This window comes from Canis lupus, chromosome 3 (genome assembly GCF_048164855.1).
Source record: "Canis lupus baileyi chromosome 3, mCanLup2.hap1, whole genome shotgun sequence".
NCBI lineage: Eukaryota > Metazoa > Chordata > Mammalia > Carnivora > Canidae > Canis > Canis lupus.
In genome coordinates this window covers 62,782,421-62,796,305 of record NC_132840.1, presented here as the reverse complement: position 1 = coordinate 62,796,305, position 13,885 = coordinate 62,782,421, and the positions used below count along the sequence as shown (strand labels likewise).

The window sequence follows — 13,885 nt, the reverse complement described above, 5'->3', positions numbered from 1 at the left end:
CATCAGACAGTAATGAAAAACATTTTCACTTTCAAAGATTACACTTAAATTTGTATTTGTTTCATTTTTAAATCCATATATTATTATTTTTTCACTTAGAGGTGAAACAAAGTCCACTCTGTAAAATATATTAAGTACTTAGTTAAGTACTTTATAAAGTAGTAACTTCTGACAGTGTCCTAAAGGAAATTTAGGGTTCTTTGTATCATGCAGACCACTAAGTACTGGGAACAGCAGCCACTTGACTGCTCGCTCTGGGGCATGTACCTGGTGATTCTTCTTTACATGCATCTAAAAGTTTATACACACAGCAAACTTAGAGGTAGATGTTTTGTGACAGCCACTTTGGAGATGAGGACCCATCACAGCACAAAGTTATATAATCCAGAGGGGCCAGAATTCAAAACTCAGTTCCGTAGACACTGAGTCCGTGCACTTCGTTGTTATATGCCACAACCTCCCTGAGTGGGTGTCCACTTAATGCAAGTCAAACTTCCTTCTCAAATTTCTGTATGCAATGGCTAAAACTCCTGTCTCCAATAAAATGCATACAATTGCTTACTGGCCTGTATTTACTATTCGTTCTAATATGTTTGGAAGTCTCTCCTGCTTCCCCCACATTTCTTAACCGTTGTGTTAGTATTTGTGAGCGTATTAGAACAAAGTAAGCATGAACATGTCAGAAAGAGGCACTAGATTATTCACGAATGTTGCATATATAATCACAGAAGAGATGGAGGAAATGAATTTTCATTAATATGGTTCTTAGTTTGATGTGAAATTATAAACATCAATTCATGAATAGCTTAGCTTTCAAGTGTCCATATGAATCTTTTTGTAGCTAACGTTTATCTAATAACTCCGTGAAAAAATTAATTTAAAAACAAGTATGCTTTTGCAACCTACATACATCCTTATACAGCTTCTGTTCCTACATGTACTTACAAAATAAAAAACACAACATGTCGGTTGTCTCCAGTTAATTCTCCTTTCCTCATGACAGTTACAAGACATGAAAACAGGCTTTATAGCTTAGCCCTTCATTATGAGGCAGCCCACCTCCACATCTCAGCAGCCCATCCTTGGGGAAAGGCATTTTTTCTTTATTAAGGAGTTTCCACAATAGGAAAACCACAGATTTGGGACACATCCTGAAGATCCTCGGATGTTGGCAAGACCTTGACATTTTGCATTTAAAGCAGCCTGCTGCTTCATGACTATTTACCCTGAAAAGATAAGTGATTTACGAGTGCTGACAAGTTAAACTAATAAGCAAAATTTTACCTAACTCTGTTTGCCTTATGTTTACTTGCAATTCTATGAAAGAAGCAAGCTATAGTTTGGGGTATGGGACCATTCATGCTAGATCTTCACTGGGCCAGAGACACATTGGGAAGTGAGTCAATTAGAGTGGCCAGTGATATAGGGATCACTTCCCAAAGGAAGCAATCGTAACGCGTGGATCTAGAAACTCATGTGAGACAGCGTTTCTCTCTAGTTCTTCACATTTTACAATGTACTAAGAACTTTTCCCACACCTGACCTCATCAAATCAGACAGGAAGTAGGAATTTTTCCTAGAGAAAAGAAATTGGGTAAAGGATAATTTTGTAATGCTAGAGCAAAAATATGGAAGCATTTAAGCCACTAAACTGGCAGGGATGTCAGAAAAATATTTGTCTTCTTTGGATTCCTCAAGGTGAACTGTGTGTAAATATCACCAGCCTAGGAGAGGACGTCTCTGTATTTATAGGGGACCTTGCTACAACGTCGGGACTGGGTTTAGGAGTAGCCCCTGTTCTACTCAAAGCTTGTTCCTTGGAGGGCTGATATGACCAGACCTGTCCCCTCAAAACATGGCTTAATTCCCATACCAGCCCTAAAGAGAACTCTTACAGGCTCCAGGTTTGACAATACTTCAGAGCAATCAAGAGAGTAAGCTCTTGAGCAAGTTGAGTCCTGGTGTCTACCTTACCCCCATGTCTTTTGAGCTGATCGTCCGTGGGCAGGTTCCTTGGTTTCTCTGAGCCATACTTTTTTTTTTCTTTTTTAAAATGAGAAAAAATAGGGGCATCTGGGTGGTTCAGTTCATGATCCCAGGGTCCTGGGATCAAGCCCCTTGTTGGGCTCTCCGCTCAGCTGGAAGCCTACTACTTCTCATCTACCTGCTTCTGCGCTTGTACATGCTCTCTGTCTCCCTCTCCCTCCCTCCCTCCCTCCTTCCCTCCTTCCCTCTCCCCCCTCGCTGTGTGTGTCAAATCTTTAAAAAAATAAAATGAGAAAAAGACATATCTCACTTTCAGGTGTTGTGAGGATTAAATGTAAAAATGTGCATCAATTTTCCATTTCTGTGTCTGGCATATCACGGGCTCTCAATACATAAAATTTTTACACATAAAAATTCCTGAAACCATGTGCATCCAGGTGTGAGGTTCCAGGGCATTCCCTGGAGGTCACTGGGGTGGGAATACTCCACCCCCGAGAACCTAGGACTTCAGAAAGAGCGTTCTCTTCTCCTTAATGAGTTCCTCCATCAGTGTTCCTGTTACAGAAGTCAGACAAACTGATGGGTAGACTCTGATTTTCAGAGATAGCTCCCTTGCTGGCAAGTGTTCAATTTACAAGAATGATTGCTCACTTCGCAGACATATTGCTGAGTTTCACCAGCAGAGTGTTTCTCGTGGTAGCTCATTTTTTGAGTTTAATATTCCTGACAGAATGCCCAAGTTGATCGCTGCCACAGAAAAACGAAGATGGATGAGTCTACACGATTTTACACTTCGTATTTCTTTTAAGAGTCTTAGATGGGTGTCAGCTGAGAGCGAGGACGTTCATCACTCTCCCTACTTCTTCACTTCCCCTCAAGAAAACCTTGAATCCGGATACCACCAGGTTGGTGGGAGGATTCACGGCCATACTCAGCTCACCTGCTATGACCACTAGTTACCCACTGACTCCTGTCTCCTTTTTACCTTATCCTTTGTTTTATAGAGAGGTCATTTTGCTTTTTTTACTTACTGTTTTGTGAAGTATGGAAATGTCTTTTGCATTTCAGAGAGCTTCTGTTTAAATGGCTAATTTTGTGAAGTCTGGTGTGTGGCAGGAAGGTGAGCCCGTCTTGCCTCTGCCTGCCAGGTGGCCGATGTGTTTAGGGGCCTGTGGGGTACTCCACCTGCTCCAGGGCTGGCACAGGGATTGGGCCCCAAATGGGCCTCCTTCTTTCTTGTTGATGGCTGGGTGCCACAGAGTGGGTCAAGTCGGGGTATACATGGAACTCGCTACGTTTCTTCCTGGGAGCACATCTCATTTGCCGGCTGTGGGCAGGGTCCTTGGAGGTGCCCTGCTCCTGGTGGTCACCTGTCTCCTGCACCACCCCCCGTGCCCCGATCTGGGTCAGGTAGGCCATTGTGCCCCTATGTTAGCTAGTGGGCAGCCTGCGGGCTCGCTCCAGGAGATGCTCCTGAGAGGCTGAAAGCCTAGGGTTGGTTTTCACGGTAGCTCCAGGTCTCTCCTTGCATGCACTCAGAAGCACATCCCACAACACAGAGAGCCTCTGACATTTCCCCTTGTGGTTGTAACCGTCTGGCATCCTTGACTCACTTCAAGCTCTCGCTGTGTCCAGCTGCCACTTCTACCTGTCCCAATGCTAACTTCCGAGCTAACTTTAAATCCTACCTCCTCCACACAGCCTTCCTTGATCTGTTTTCCTCCAACTGCAAGCCATCTCCTCCTTTTTATAATTTCCACATGCCTTCTCTTTAGCTGCCATAAAACTTATTAACATTCTAACTTACATTCTACCCCACCAAAAAGTAAACTACTTTAGAGCAGATTCTACTTGGGTGGGATGATGATGTAGTGGTTCCAAAGACAGACACATCCGAATCCTTGGCTTCTCAGTTATGAGCCTTAGGCAAGTAATTATAACCTGCCAGACTATAATTTTCCCACTGGCAAAAGGGAGCTCATGGTACTCGCTTACAGGTGTGTTGTGAGGATTATATTACACCAAGCCGAGTGTTTGGGTCACAGCAGACATTCCATAAATTTAGCTGTCATCATTACATTGTAGCAGGAAATCCTATATGAGAAAGTTTTTAAAAATAGTCAACTGTTGGGACAGAATTTTTAGATAAGGCAATTTCTCCTTGAGCATCCTAGCTAATCCTACAGAAAAGGAATGTTAAACACTACATACATTAGGTACAAAATGTCTATAGTCAATTACTGGAATGGGTTTGCAAGTTCCCATTACATCAAGTACTTTTGGAAGACCATGGAGACGCCTAGTCATGTGCTAGGATCAGCAGAGTTAATTTCCAAATCCAGGAATCTGGCCCTGGCAGCTTCCCATCCAACCTCCCCAGCCCTTCAATTAGAGTTTCTCAGGTGTTTCTGTCCTCCCACTAGCCAAGTGATGATCTTAATAATCTCATCTTCTATCTGTTCTTCTTTTGGCTCCGTGGAATGTGTTTATTTATTTCAAGAATATTTAGTCTGTTCTAAATATGCCCATGCCTTAGAAGTAGTTCCCTTTGTTCTGATGTTTTCCTAAATTATTGCATGGAGGTCAGTATGTTTCTTACCTGCAAGGTGTGCTTTCCTGCAGAGTAAATTTTGTTTTTTGGGATTCTTTTTGCTAAGTCTTCTTTTTTTTTTTTTTTTAATATTGCTTCCACTTTGGATAAAGGATGTATACAGTATATAAATTAGTTTGTTTCAGCATTGGCACACCATTACATATCCATTATTTGATTCAAGAATTTATTTCAGCACAGATTATAAAAAAATACAATTTGTAAATATATTTAAAAACAAACAAATGTAGAATATCCAGCTACCTTTTACCTATAAGTCTTTAAGAATGTCAAGGGCAAACTAAAGAAATGGGTTGAGTGTGGCTCACCTTTCTGGGCCCAGTGCTCTTTAGCTCAAACACATCCATTGTGTAATTGACTCTACGTCCATAGTGGTCAAACTGAACGTTCCCTGTCAGTCCTTGAATTCGAACCTATGAGTGAAAAGGAAAATCCATACATATATTCATTGGCCATTTTGCTTATAGAATCTTGACTTCATCTGCTAGGCTTATGACAACACATTGGGTATAGAACTATAAACTATACATAACTCTCTTAAAAACCATAGGGTATTTGAGCTCCTAGGAAATAATCTGAAAGATGTAAATCAAAGGGATATAAGCAATTCTGCTCTATACTTGAAAGACAAACATGATTTGTTATGTGATAAAGAATACTTCCTCAATACTAAAGTGTTGCCTATAGGAAAAGAAATATGGTTCCTTTACAGTTACTTTTCAGTTTTATCTATGTGTCCACATAATATATTAAACAGTCTTGCTGATCACACTGCATCATATTTATCCTTGAAAATATTAAAATTGAGTCCTAAGAAGTTCAAAATATAAGTATATTAAAGAAATTCAAGTGTACTTTGTTACAAATTTCCTTTTCATTTGTTTTTATTTATGATCTGAACTCACTGCATTTCAGCACATTTACATTGTTAACATTAAAAATATACTCATATTCCATTAATCATTTGAAAAATAGTGTTAGTATAACACAAACAGAGCAAAATTAACAAATTACTCAATTTGAGGTTTCAAGGCAATTTAAAGATCTACTGAGGTAGTCATTAGCACTGTTTAAAAAATGTTTCTGAAAAAAAAAATTCTAGTTCTTGTACTTTCTGGCCCCAAGATAGGCTCTACTTCCTGGAGCCCTTTGCAGTTAACTAGGCCTATGTGACTAAAATAAGTGAGTTGTAAACATATGTGATGAGTGCTACCACCGGGCCACAGCACTTAATTGCCAACTCAAAACCTTCCATAAGTCAATTTCTCTTTGTGGCATTTAAGATGGTAGCTGCCCTGTCAGCCTGGGTCCCTGAGTGATTATAATAAAGCAGAATACTTCTCCTAATCTAATGTATGTTTGAGTGAGAAACACTCTTGTTTGAAGCCATTGGGACTTGGGGTTGTCTACTACTGTGGTGTAACCTAGTTTACCTTGACTAAGCATCTATATAAGATATGAACAGTATTCTACTCAGTATTTTATTTAGAAATGTCTCAAAATGATATTGGCTTAATATTTTAAAATGGAAATTGTAATATATATTTATTCTCAGATAAATTATTCCATTTTCTTGAATGCACCACTTAAACAGGACTGTGAAACAAACTGCACTTAAATAACATTGTGAATTACCTGTTTGAGCGTCCTCTCCATGTCAATTCCCTGGCCCCAGGGAGCAGCAGGATTTGCCAGACAATCCCCCGCATTTCCTCTCCTTGAAATATCAATTTTTTGTCTTCTGAGATTTCGAAATGTTTCAGCCATCACAAGGACTCCATCATAAGTCAAAGCAGATGTGTACTAACAAAATGAAAGTAATTATAAGAGTGAGTCATAAAATCTTATCAATCCAGAAACAGTCTGGGGGCTCTTTCGGTTTATGACATTAAGCCCTTCCTGTGTGAAGGATAGTTAAATTACTGATAATTAATTGATTCCAGCTTCAGAAATTTCTATTATCACTTTATACAAAGACTGTATACCAAAATTTACCACTCTTATTATTATTATTTTTTTAAGTAGGCTCCATGGGCAGCTTGGAGCCCTATGTGGGGCTTAAACTCAAGACCCTGAGACCTGATCAAGATGTGAGCTGAGACCAAGGGTGGGACACTCAAGCGACTGAGCCATCCAGGGGCTCCTTTACCACTCTGAGTTTCAAAGGAGAAAACATACTCTGAAGAATAGAAATTCTAATGCACAGTTTCCATCAGCTGAGAAAAGCAAGCCCTCTTTTTGTTGTGTCTGAGTAGAAAGAGATAAAGTATAAGCAGCTAAGTGCATGACAGCCACCATCTGCCTTGTGGTCACGTGCTGCAGTTGAGTCCCAGAAGGGCAGGGATTCCTCTTCTGAAATGCCTAGCAGGGCTTCTTGAGATTTAATATGTGTTTCCTGACTTGAAGTGTCTATGTTGGTTTGGTTTCTTAGAAGAATGTGAGAATGTTTACTGCTCCTTAGACAGAAGATGTCAGAAATAGCACCTGATTTAACAGATGTGTGTGCACTGGTCACTGTGCTCTGCAGGAATGAGCATTGTTATGCCAACACCTGTTATGAGTGTTCTCAGGAGCAGTAAGTCATCCCCCTCCATTTCTACTGTAACTTAGGGCCAAAGTGAGGAAGTGAGTACACTCCACGTGCTTTCTGATGACTGCCCCTCTCTTCTCTGTGAGAAAAGACAAAGCCCTTAGGAAAAAATTACTAAGGCTATGAAAGGCAGTGAGAGGAAAAATAGAAGAAAATGTAACTTGTTTAAGCTGAAAATAAAAAGAACAGATAGTATGTATACAGTGTGAATAGGGCATGGTTTTCCTGAAGCATGGCAGAGCACAAACCGCTAATCATGAACAAAAAACCCGCATGGTCTGTTTCAGGAATTCCTCATGGTTAGTTCTCTGGGAGGAACACATTCTAAGCCTGAACTAGAAGTAGTTCTGTGCTGTGGAATATGGAAGATGATCTCTTTGCCTGGCTGCTTACAAAAGAAAAAAGATCATTTGAAACTCAAATTGCAGGAAGCAAACTTGGGCAATAGGACTAGTAAGCATACTAACCGGCATTCCTGGGAAGAGAGGCTGAAATGTGGATGAGATAAAGAACATAAATCCTAAGAAAGAAACTTTTGATGGTAGAGAACCTAATTAAAAAGCTTCACCAGAAAGATGTATATGAGACATGTAAATTAACAGCCTTGCAATATATTCTTCAAAGATACAACAAAATAGACTTAAGTGTAGGCTTACATCCTCACAATTGGGATGGGGAGGCTGACAGAAATGAAGAGGCTTACTCCAGGTATGAAACCAAATAGAAAGATACTTCCTCCCCTTTATGGACCAAGCACATCTTTGAGGAGAGAAAGCTATCAAACCACTTTTTGGTTTCATTTTGTAAAGTAAGGAAATAAAAACAAGAAATAAAGTAGAAAAAAAAAGAAATAAAGTAGAACTTGCTGAAGACATAAAGGGCATGAGAAAAATGTACTGCTAGTATTTTAGGATCAAGAAAGGAAAATAAAAAGAAAAACACTGTTGCTTTTTTAATAGGGAGAAAAAAAGCTGAGAAGAGATCGCACCAAATAGCAAATGCACTTGCTGTGTTTTAAAAAGTCCATCCATTTGTATGAAACAAGTGAACTAGAAAAAAAGCAAAGATATCATACAGAGTGGAGCAGAGCAAAGCAGACAGTCGGGTAGAACAGCAAAGGTCTTTGACAAGTCATAGAGCTGAGACATGGAAAGAAGCAATAGTTTTCAAAGGATTTAATTCTCTTCCACATGTCTTACTGTGTTAAAGTCCAAGAAATCATATTTATGGGCACACGCTTTTAGATGGCATCTAGAAAATTCTTATTGAATAAATACTTCATTTTAGGGCAGGGTAAAACTAAGGTCTTGGCCAAGAGTTATTTCCTGCTTTAAGCAGTGATTGGGGTGGTGAAGTAAGTTCTGTTTACCAACGTCTCTAGATAACAAGACAGAGTTTGGCAGAGTCATGGCATAGCACTGAGAGTCTGGGCTTTGAGAAGAAAGAACTCCATGAATTCTAACTCTACTACTCATGTTTTTTTCGGGATATGTACATTTTCCAGCTTTGGAACACAAAACAGAGCAAAACCAAACCAAAAGAGATAATAGTGACTATTTTCTGTGCTGGTTGCAAGGATGAAATATCATTATCTGAGAGCTCTTTGAAACATGTGCTGGACACTGGCTTGGAATGGCAAGGACAAAAAGCTGTGTCACAGATGGTTACTGCTCCAAAGGAGGTTAGAGAAGTGGAACATAAAGTCCACAAAAAAATTATGTGAAGTCCTTGGTGAGAATGACACAGTCAAATATTATGGAGATTACACAGCAGAACAGGCTCATATTTATTGGAAAACAAAGAAAGGGCTTTGTAGAGAAAGTAGAATGTGAGATAAACGCTTAGCAGGTGGTTGGATTTGATGGAAATGACGTGGAGGACAGTGGAGGTCAAAGCAGGAGCACAGGGACTGGTAAAGAGGGAGGCATTTAGGGCAGGTCCTTTTGGCTGGACAGAAAGGGAGTGCAAGCACATCTAATGGACTTGCTAGGCCTGTATTGTAGAACAACTTTATTCTCGAAGATTTCATTTTCTTTAGGGCAGGGGGTGACAGATCAGAAATCACATTTTACATCTTTGACACAACACCAAAAAGATCAAGTACAATTCAATTATGTACATTTGATCCTCTTTATTCATGGATCCTGTATTCATAAATTTGTCTACTTGCTAAAATTTGTTTGTGACCCCCAAATCAACACTCACAGTGGGTCATTTGCAAACGTGTGTAGAGTGGTGAAACATTTGATTCACACAACACACACACACACACACACACACACACACCCAGCTGTAATCAAGCAAGGCGACACTGCCTTCTTGTTTTAGGTCTCCTACTGTAAACAAGAGGCCTTTTGTGGTCTATTTACTGCCAGATATCTCCAAAGTGATTTGCTTTTTTCTGATGGTTTCACTTTTTAAAATGACCCAAAAGTGTAGTTATGCTGTCCTGTGAACCTCAATGTGAGAAAGCTGTGATGTATCTTCTGGAGAAAACACATGTGTTGGATAAGCCCTGTTGAGGCATGAGTTACAGGGCTGCTGGGTATGAATTCCGCAATGCATTAAATAAGGTGTCTTTAAACAGACTTAAAACAATGTTACATGTTATGTCTTGATCACTTGACAAAAATATTATGACCAGAGGCTTGCAGGAACCTAACCTTGTATTTCCCCTAGGAGCAAGGGTTCAGCATTCACTCAGTCAGTGTTCACAGCAACTTTATAGAGCATAGCCAAAATAAATAATAAGAATAGGCTGTGTATATTTGTGAAGTGGCTAATAAGTGCCTAGCATCATGCTAAGAGCTGTGAAAGATGAGAAAATGATGTATTTACATATAAAACAAAGCACCTCCTGTTGTGGCACAGATAAGTCTAGTTGGAGGTTATCAAACAGGAGACATTGGGATGGCTAAAGGTAAGATAGGCAAGGAATGACCACTCTGGTGAGCCTAGAAGGAAGGACCACAGCCAATACTCTGACCACATGGTGATACTGTCACTGAGATGAAAAGTATTCACATGGAGCTACAAAATACTGTCAAGAAGTTTGAGGCCCGTTGCAGACCCTAAAAGCTCAAAGGGTTACAAGATCTTAGAAAGGTGGTTTGTAGAAGAAAGGCTGACATAAATGATGGTCTGACAACAGATGTGAGGAAGGAAGAGCACAATTGTTCAGCAGGAGGAGCAGAAGGGCAAGGAAGTCTCTGTATACATGACAACAGGATGGCAAACTGGCCAGATTAGAAATGAATTCAAAAGGAAGCTTAATGATCTTCTCTCTGTACACTAACTTTGGGATGATTTATCTCTGAACCTGCTTTATTAAAGGCTAAGAGACTTCTCAAGGTTCTTTTAACCTTGGGGGTGATTTGCATCTTGAAAATATTTTGGCTTTTTAATACACTCTCACATGTATTATCTAAGGATGAAAGGTGGTATAATATACTGGACAGTGCACTTGTCTAAGACTCAGGAAGCGTGTGATTCAATTCTGGGCATCCTGCAAACTCAGAGACAGCCCATTAACAGACCCATTTAATAATCTGAATTTTTAATCTGTAAAATCAGACAGTTGGATTACAGTGCTCGATACATAGTGGATGCTCAGTAAATTCTCTGTTTTGAAATTTCACAAATCTACAGACTAGTGAAGATGGTATGGCTAGCCAAATTGCTGTTACTACAGAGGGGAACTGGGGCTAGTGGGGAAAGTGTTAACACTAGAAAACAAAAGAAATGAGGCTATTTACCTCTCAATCATAGTTTTCTAGGCTTGAATTTCCAAACTACATTTGAAAACTTTTTAATAGAAAATAATGTCACTGAAGAAGCAATAAACATTGAGAATGAGAATACTTTATTATGTAAGAGTTCAAAACCACCAAGTTGGAGTTTGTGAAACATTTTATCATTATTTACATAATATCTAAGGAAGTTGTCTATCTTCCCAGGTGAGGAAAAAATGGGCTATGATGAGAAGTTTCTTTTGTGAGTACCAATAACATACTTCTGCGGTGTCAACCAGAGAAAAATGAAACAACCTGACCTTTTTACTGTTAGTTTGAAAGACAAATTTTGCAGAAGCTTATACATTTTACATTTCTCCCAACTTCTCTCCTCATTATAAATGACTTTGCAAATATAGTTTTTGTCTAATGGTGGTTTTTTGATGTGCTAATTACCGATGTTTGCTTACATTGAAATATTTAGTCAATGAAACACTGTTTTAACATTGTTTCTTCATGGAAATCTCTATGCAAAGTAATAATAATGATAAGAGTAAACTACCTGAGCTAATGGCTAACAGCTCTGCTCTTAACATATAAAAGTTAGAAATTACTAAAGGCTTGAGTAGTGCAGTGATAGTGACAAAATGCTTCTGCCCTACACTATGCTATGCCGACAAAAAATGACTGCAACAACTGCATGATGAAGTTTCTACCCTAAAATTTAAAAACATTAAAAACATATAAGATCGAAACAAACACATACTTTTGGAGGAGTCTCAGATCCTGGATACTCTCTCTGGTCTAGTTTCTTCCAGCGATCCATTAGTTTGGTTACCATAGGTGTGTTAAAATCGACCAACTGGAATCCTGTAACATTGGCTCCACCATGTATAAATCTCTCAAGAGAAATATCCTTGAATCCCTATAGAAATCAATATGACAGTTTGTTAACAGTTCATTGGTCTACATTTCAGCTCTTCAATGGTAACATAAGTTAATAATAAACATGTATATCTATTTAGATTTCTAATAAAACAATAGCTGGAAACAGGAAGGGTTCAATTACACCAATTTGGCTGTTAAATTCTGCCATCCACAATCTAATACATGAGAAAAGGATAAAAATACTTCCAATTCAATTCAATTTAACAAGTATTTCTTGAATGCCTCTGAATGCCTTTTATGAAGCATGGAGGGGGATACAGGGGATGAAAATGATAACATCAAAAAACCTCCTGTTGAGGGCATAATTGCCCTTTGATATAGATGTGTAGAAATGTGTCTTATGTGAAGGGAATATCAAGGTTTTATGATACTTTGAGACTGTGATGGGTAGCACTTTTTAAAGGGGGTTCAGTTTAATTACAAAGTGATCTAAAAGCAGACAGAGCCAATCATTTGAGCCAGGGCGAGTAAAAGATTTGATTATATGAGTCACTACAACCCTCCAAGTCCTGGGACATACTAATGGGAGAGAAGAGAGCAAGACAGGCCATTCATAGACTTCTTTGTGGTGGGAAACAAGATGGTGTTTACCAGGTAGGCTGAGGGAGCTCTGAGGGAAGTGTCCTCTCTCAGTGCACAGGTAGTTACCTGAGTTTCAAAAATTTTGGAAAGTCATTTCCTTCCTCTCACCTTCCCTCCCTACCTCCCTTTTCTTCCTCAATCTCTATCATTTAATTTTTTTTATACCCAGCCCATTTTTTTTCTGCTAAGTATTTAAGGTACCTTACAAAAATAAACACTCAATACAAAGTGTAAAACAATTAGGCAATTTCAAGAAGAGGGAAGAAAACCTATTAGGAATGCAAATTAATAAAACCAAAGATATTGGCTCAGAGAAAAGTAACCTCCCCCTCAACACAAACACATGTACACAAGTGGTTATGAGTTTCTAGCATCTGTATTTGCTTTCTTCCTGGTTTTCTCTTAGTATTTATTAAAGTTTTTAAAATTTTATTTTAAAAATATTTTATTTATTTATTTATTCATGAAAGACACAGAGAGAGGCAGAGGCATAGGTAGAGAGAGAAGTAGACTCCCCACTGAACAGGGAGCCCAATGTGGGGCTCGATCTCAGGACCCTTGGGATCATGATTTGAGCCAAAGGCAGATGCTTAATCAACTGAGCCACCGAGATGCCCCAATTTCTTTTTTTTTTAAATGTGAATTTGATTGAACTGTGTTGAGTGAACTAAAGGAAAGTTCTGTTTATCTGTCTATTTATTTTTTGGCAAAAGTAAAATATGCAGCAGTGACCATGCAGTTGCAACAAGAATCAGTGCATCAATCAGAGAGAACAGACACATTCTTCCTGAATGTGTCTCAGCCTTGATTTTGAAAACCTCCGTGTTTTTTGTTTATAACAAAGCAGGTTATATATGCACACTGCTGTTTGACTAAGAAAAAACAGATGAATCTACTGACAGCTAAGCAAAGTTACTATCCAAAGCCCCAGGACTGTGTATTTATAGCTAATATTGATGCTGGGCTTATTACAGGTTGGGCACTGTGCTGAGCACTTTATACAGATTATGTAGTTTGGTTTTCATAAGATTGAGAGATACATCTTGTTATTAGACTTATCTTACAAATAAGGAAACCAAGGCTCAGTAGATTAAAGAAACACTATTGAAGATCACCCAGCAAACACATGATGACTTTGCATGGGCCTTTATCACCCTGCACTCCTGTGGATTCTTACACAGGTGTGTGTGTGTTTAATTTTGGGATTTATCAACAATGTTCCAAGGAGAGGGAGGGTAGTGGTGTCGAAAACAGTCCAGGCTCTGAATCCACCTCTGTAACTTTCTGGCTATAGGTGTCTGACATGCAAAACAGGAATGACAACGCTAACATCGCTAGCAGATCTGGTTTGAATTCAGTCGGTGATAGCTGTTATTAATTAAACCCCTCAACAAATATTTATCTCCTGCCTATTATGTGCTAACTAATTTGACAGCT

The 13,885-nt window shown here is 39.0% G+C and overlaps 1 protein-coding gene across 14 annotated transcripts in view; it reads right to left on the bottom strand.

The window, feature by feature from the left end:
- Positions 1-13,885, bottom strand: part of GRIA4 (glutamate ionotropic receptor AMPA type subunit 4) — a 377,193-nt gene that overhangs the window by 68,849 nt on the left and 294,459 nt on the right. For all 14 annotated transcript variants that reach the window (XR_012028564.1, XR_012028563.1, XM_072821787.1 and 11 more), the window contains 3 exons: positions 11,685-11,843; positions 6,233-6,400; positions 4,906-5,010 (listed from right to left, as the gene is read on the bottom strand). Coding sequence is in view for 12 of the 14 variants with exons in the window: in XM_072821787.1 (XP_072677888.1) it covers positions 4,906-5,010; positions 6,233-6,400; positions 11,685-11,843 (432 nt within the window). In the remaining 2 variants the exon portion in view is untranslated. The remainder of the gene's footprint in view (positions 1-4,905; positions 5,011-6,232; positions 6,401-11,684; positions 11,844-13,885) is intronic.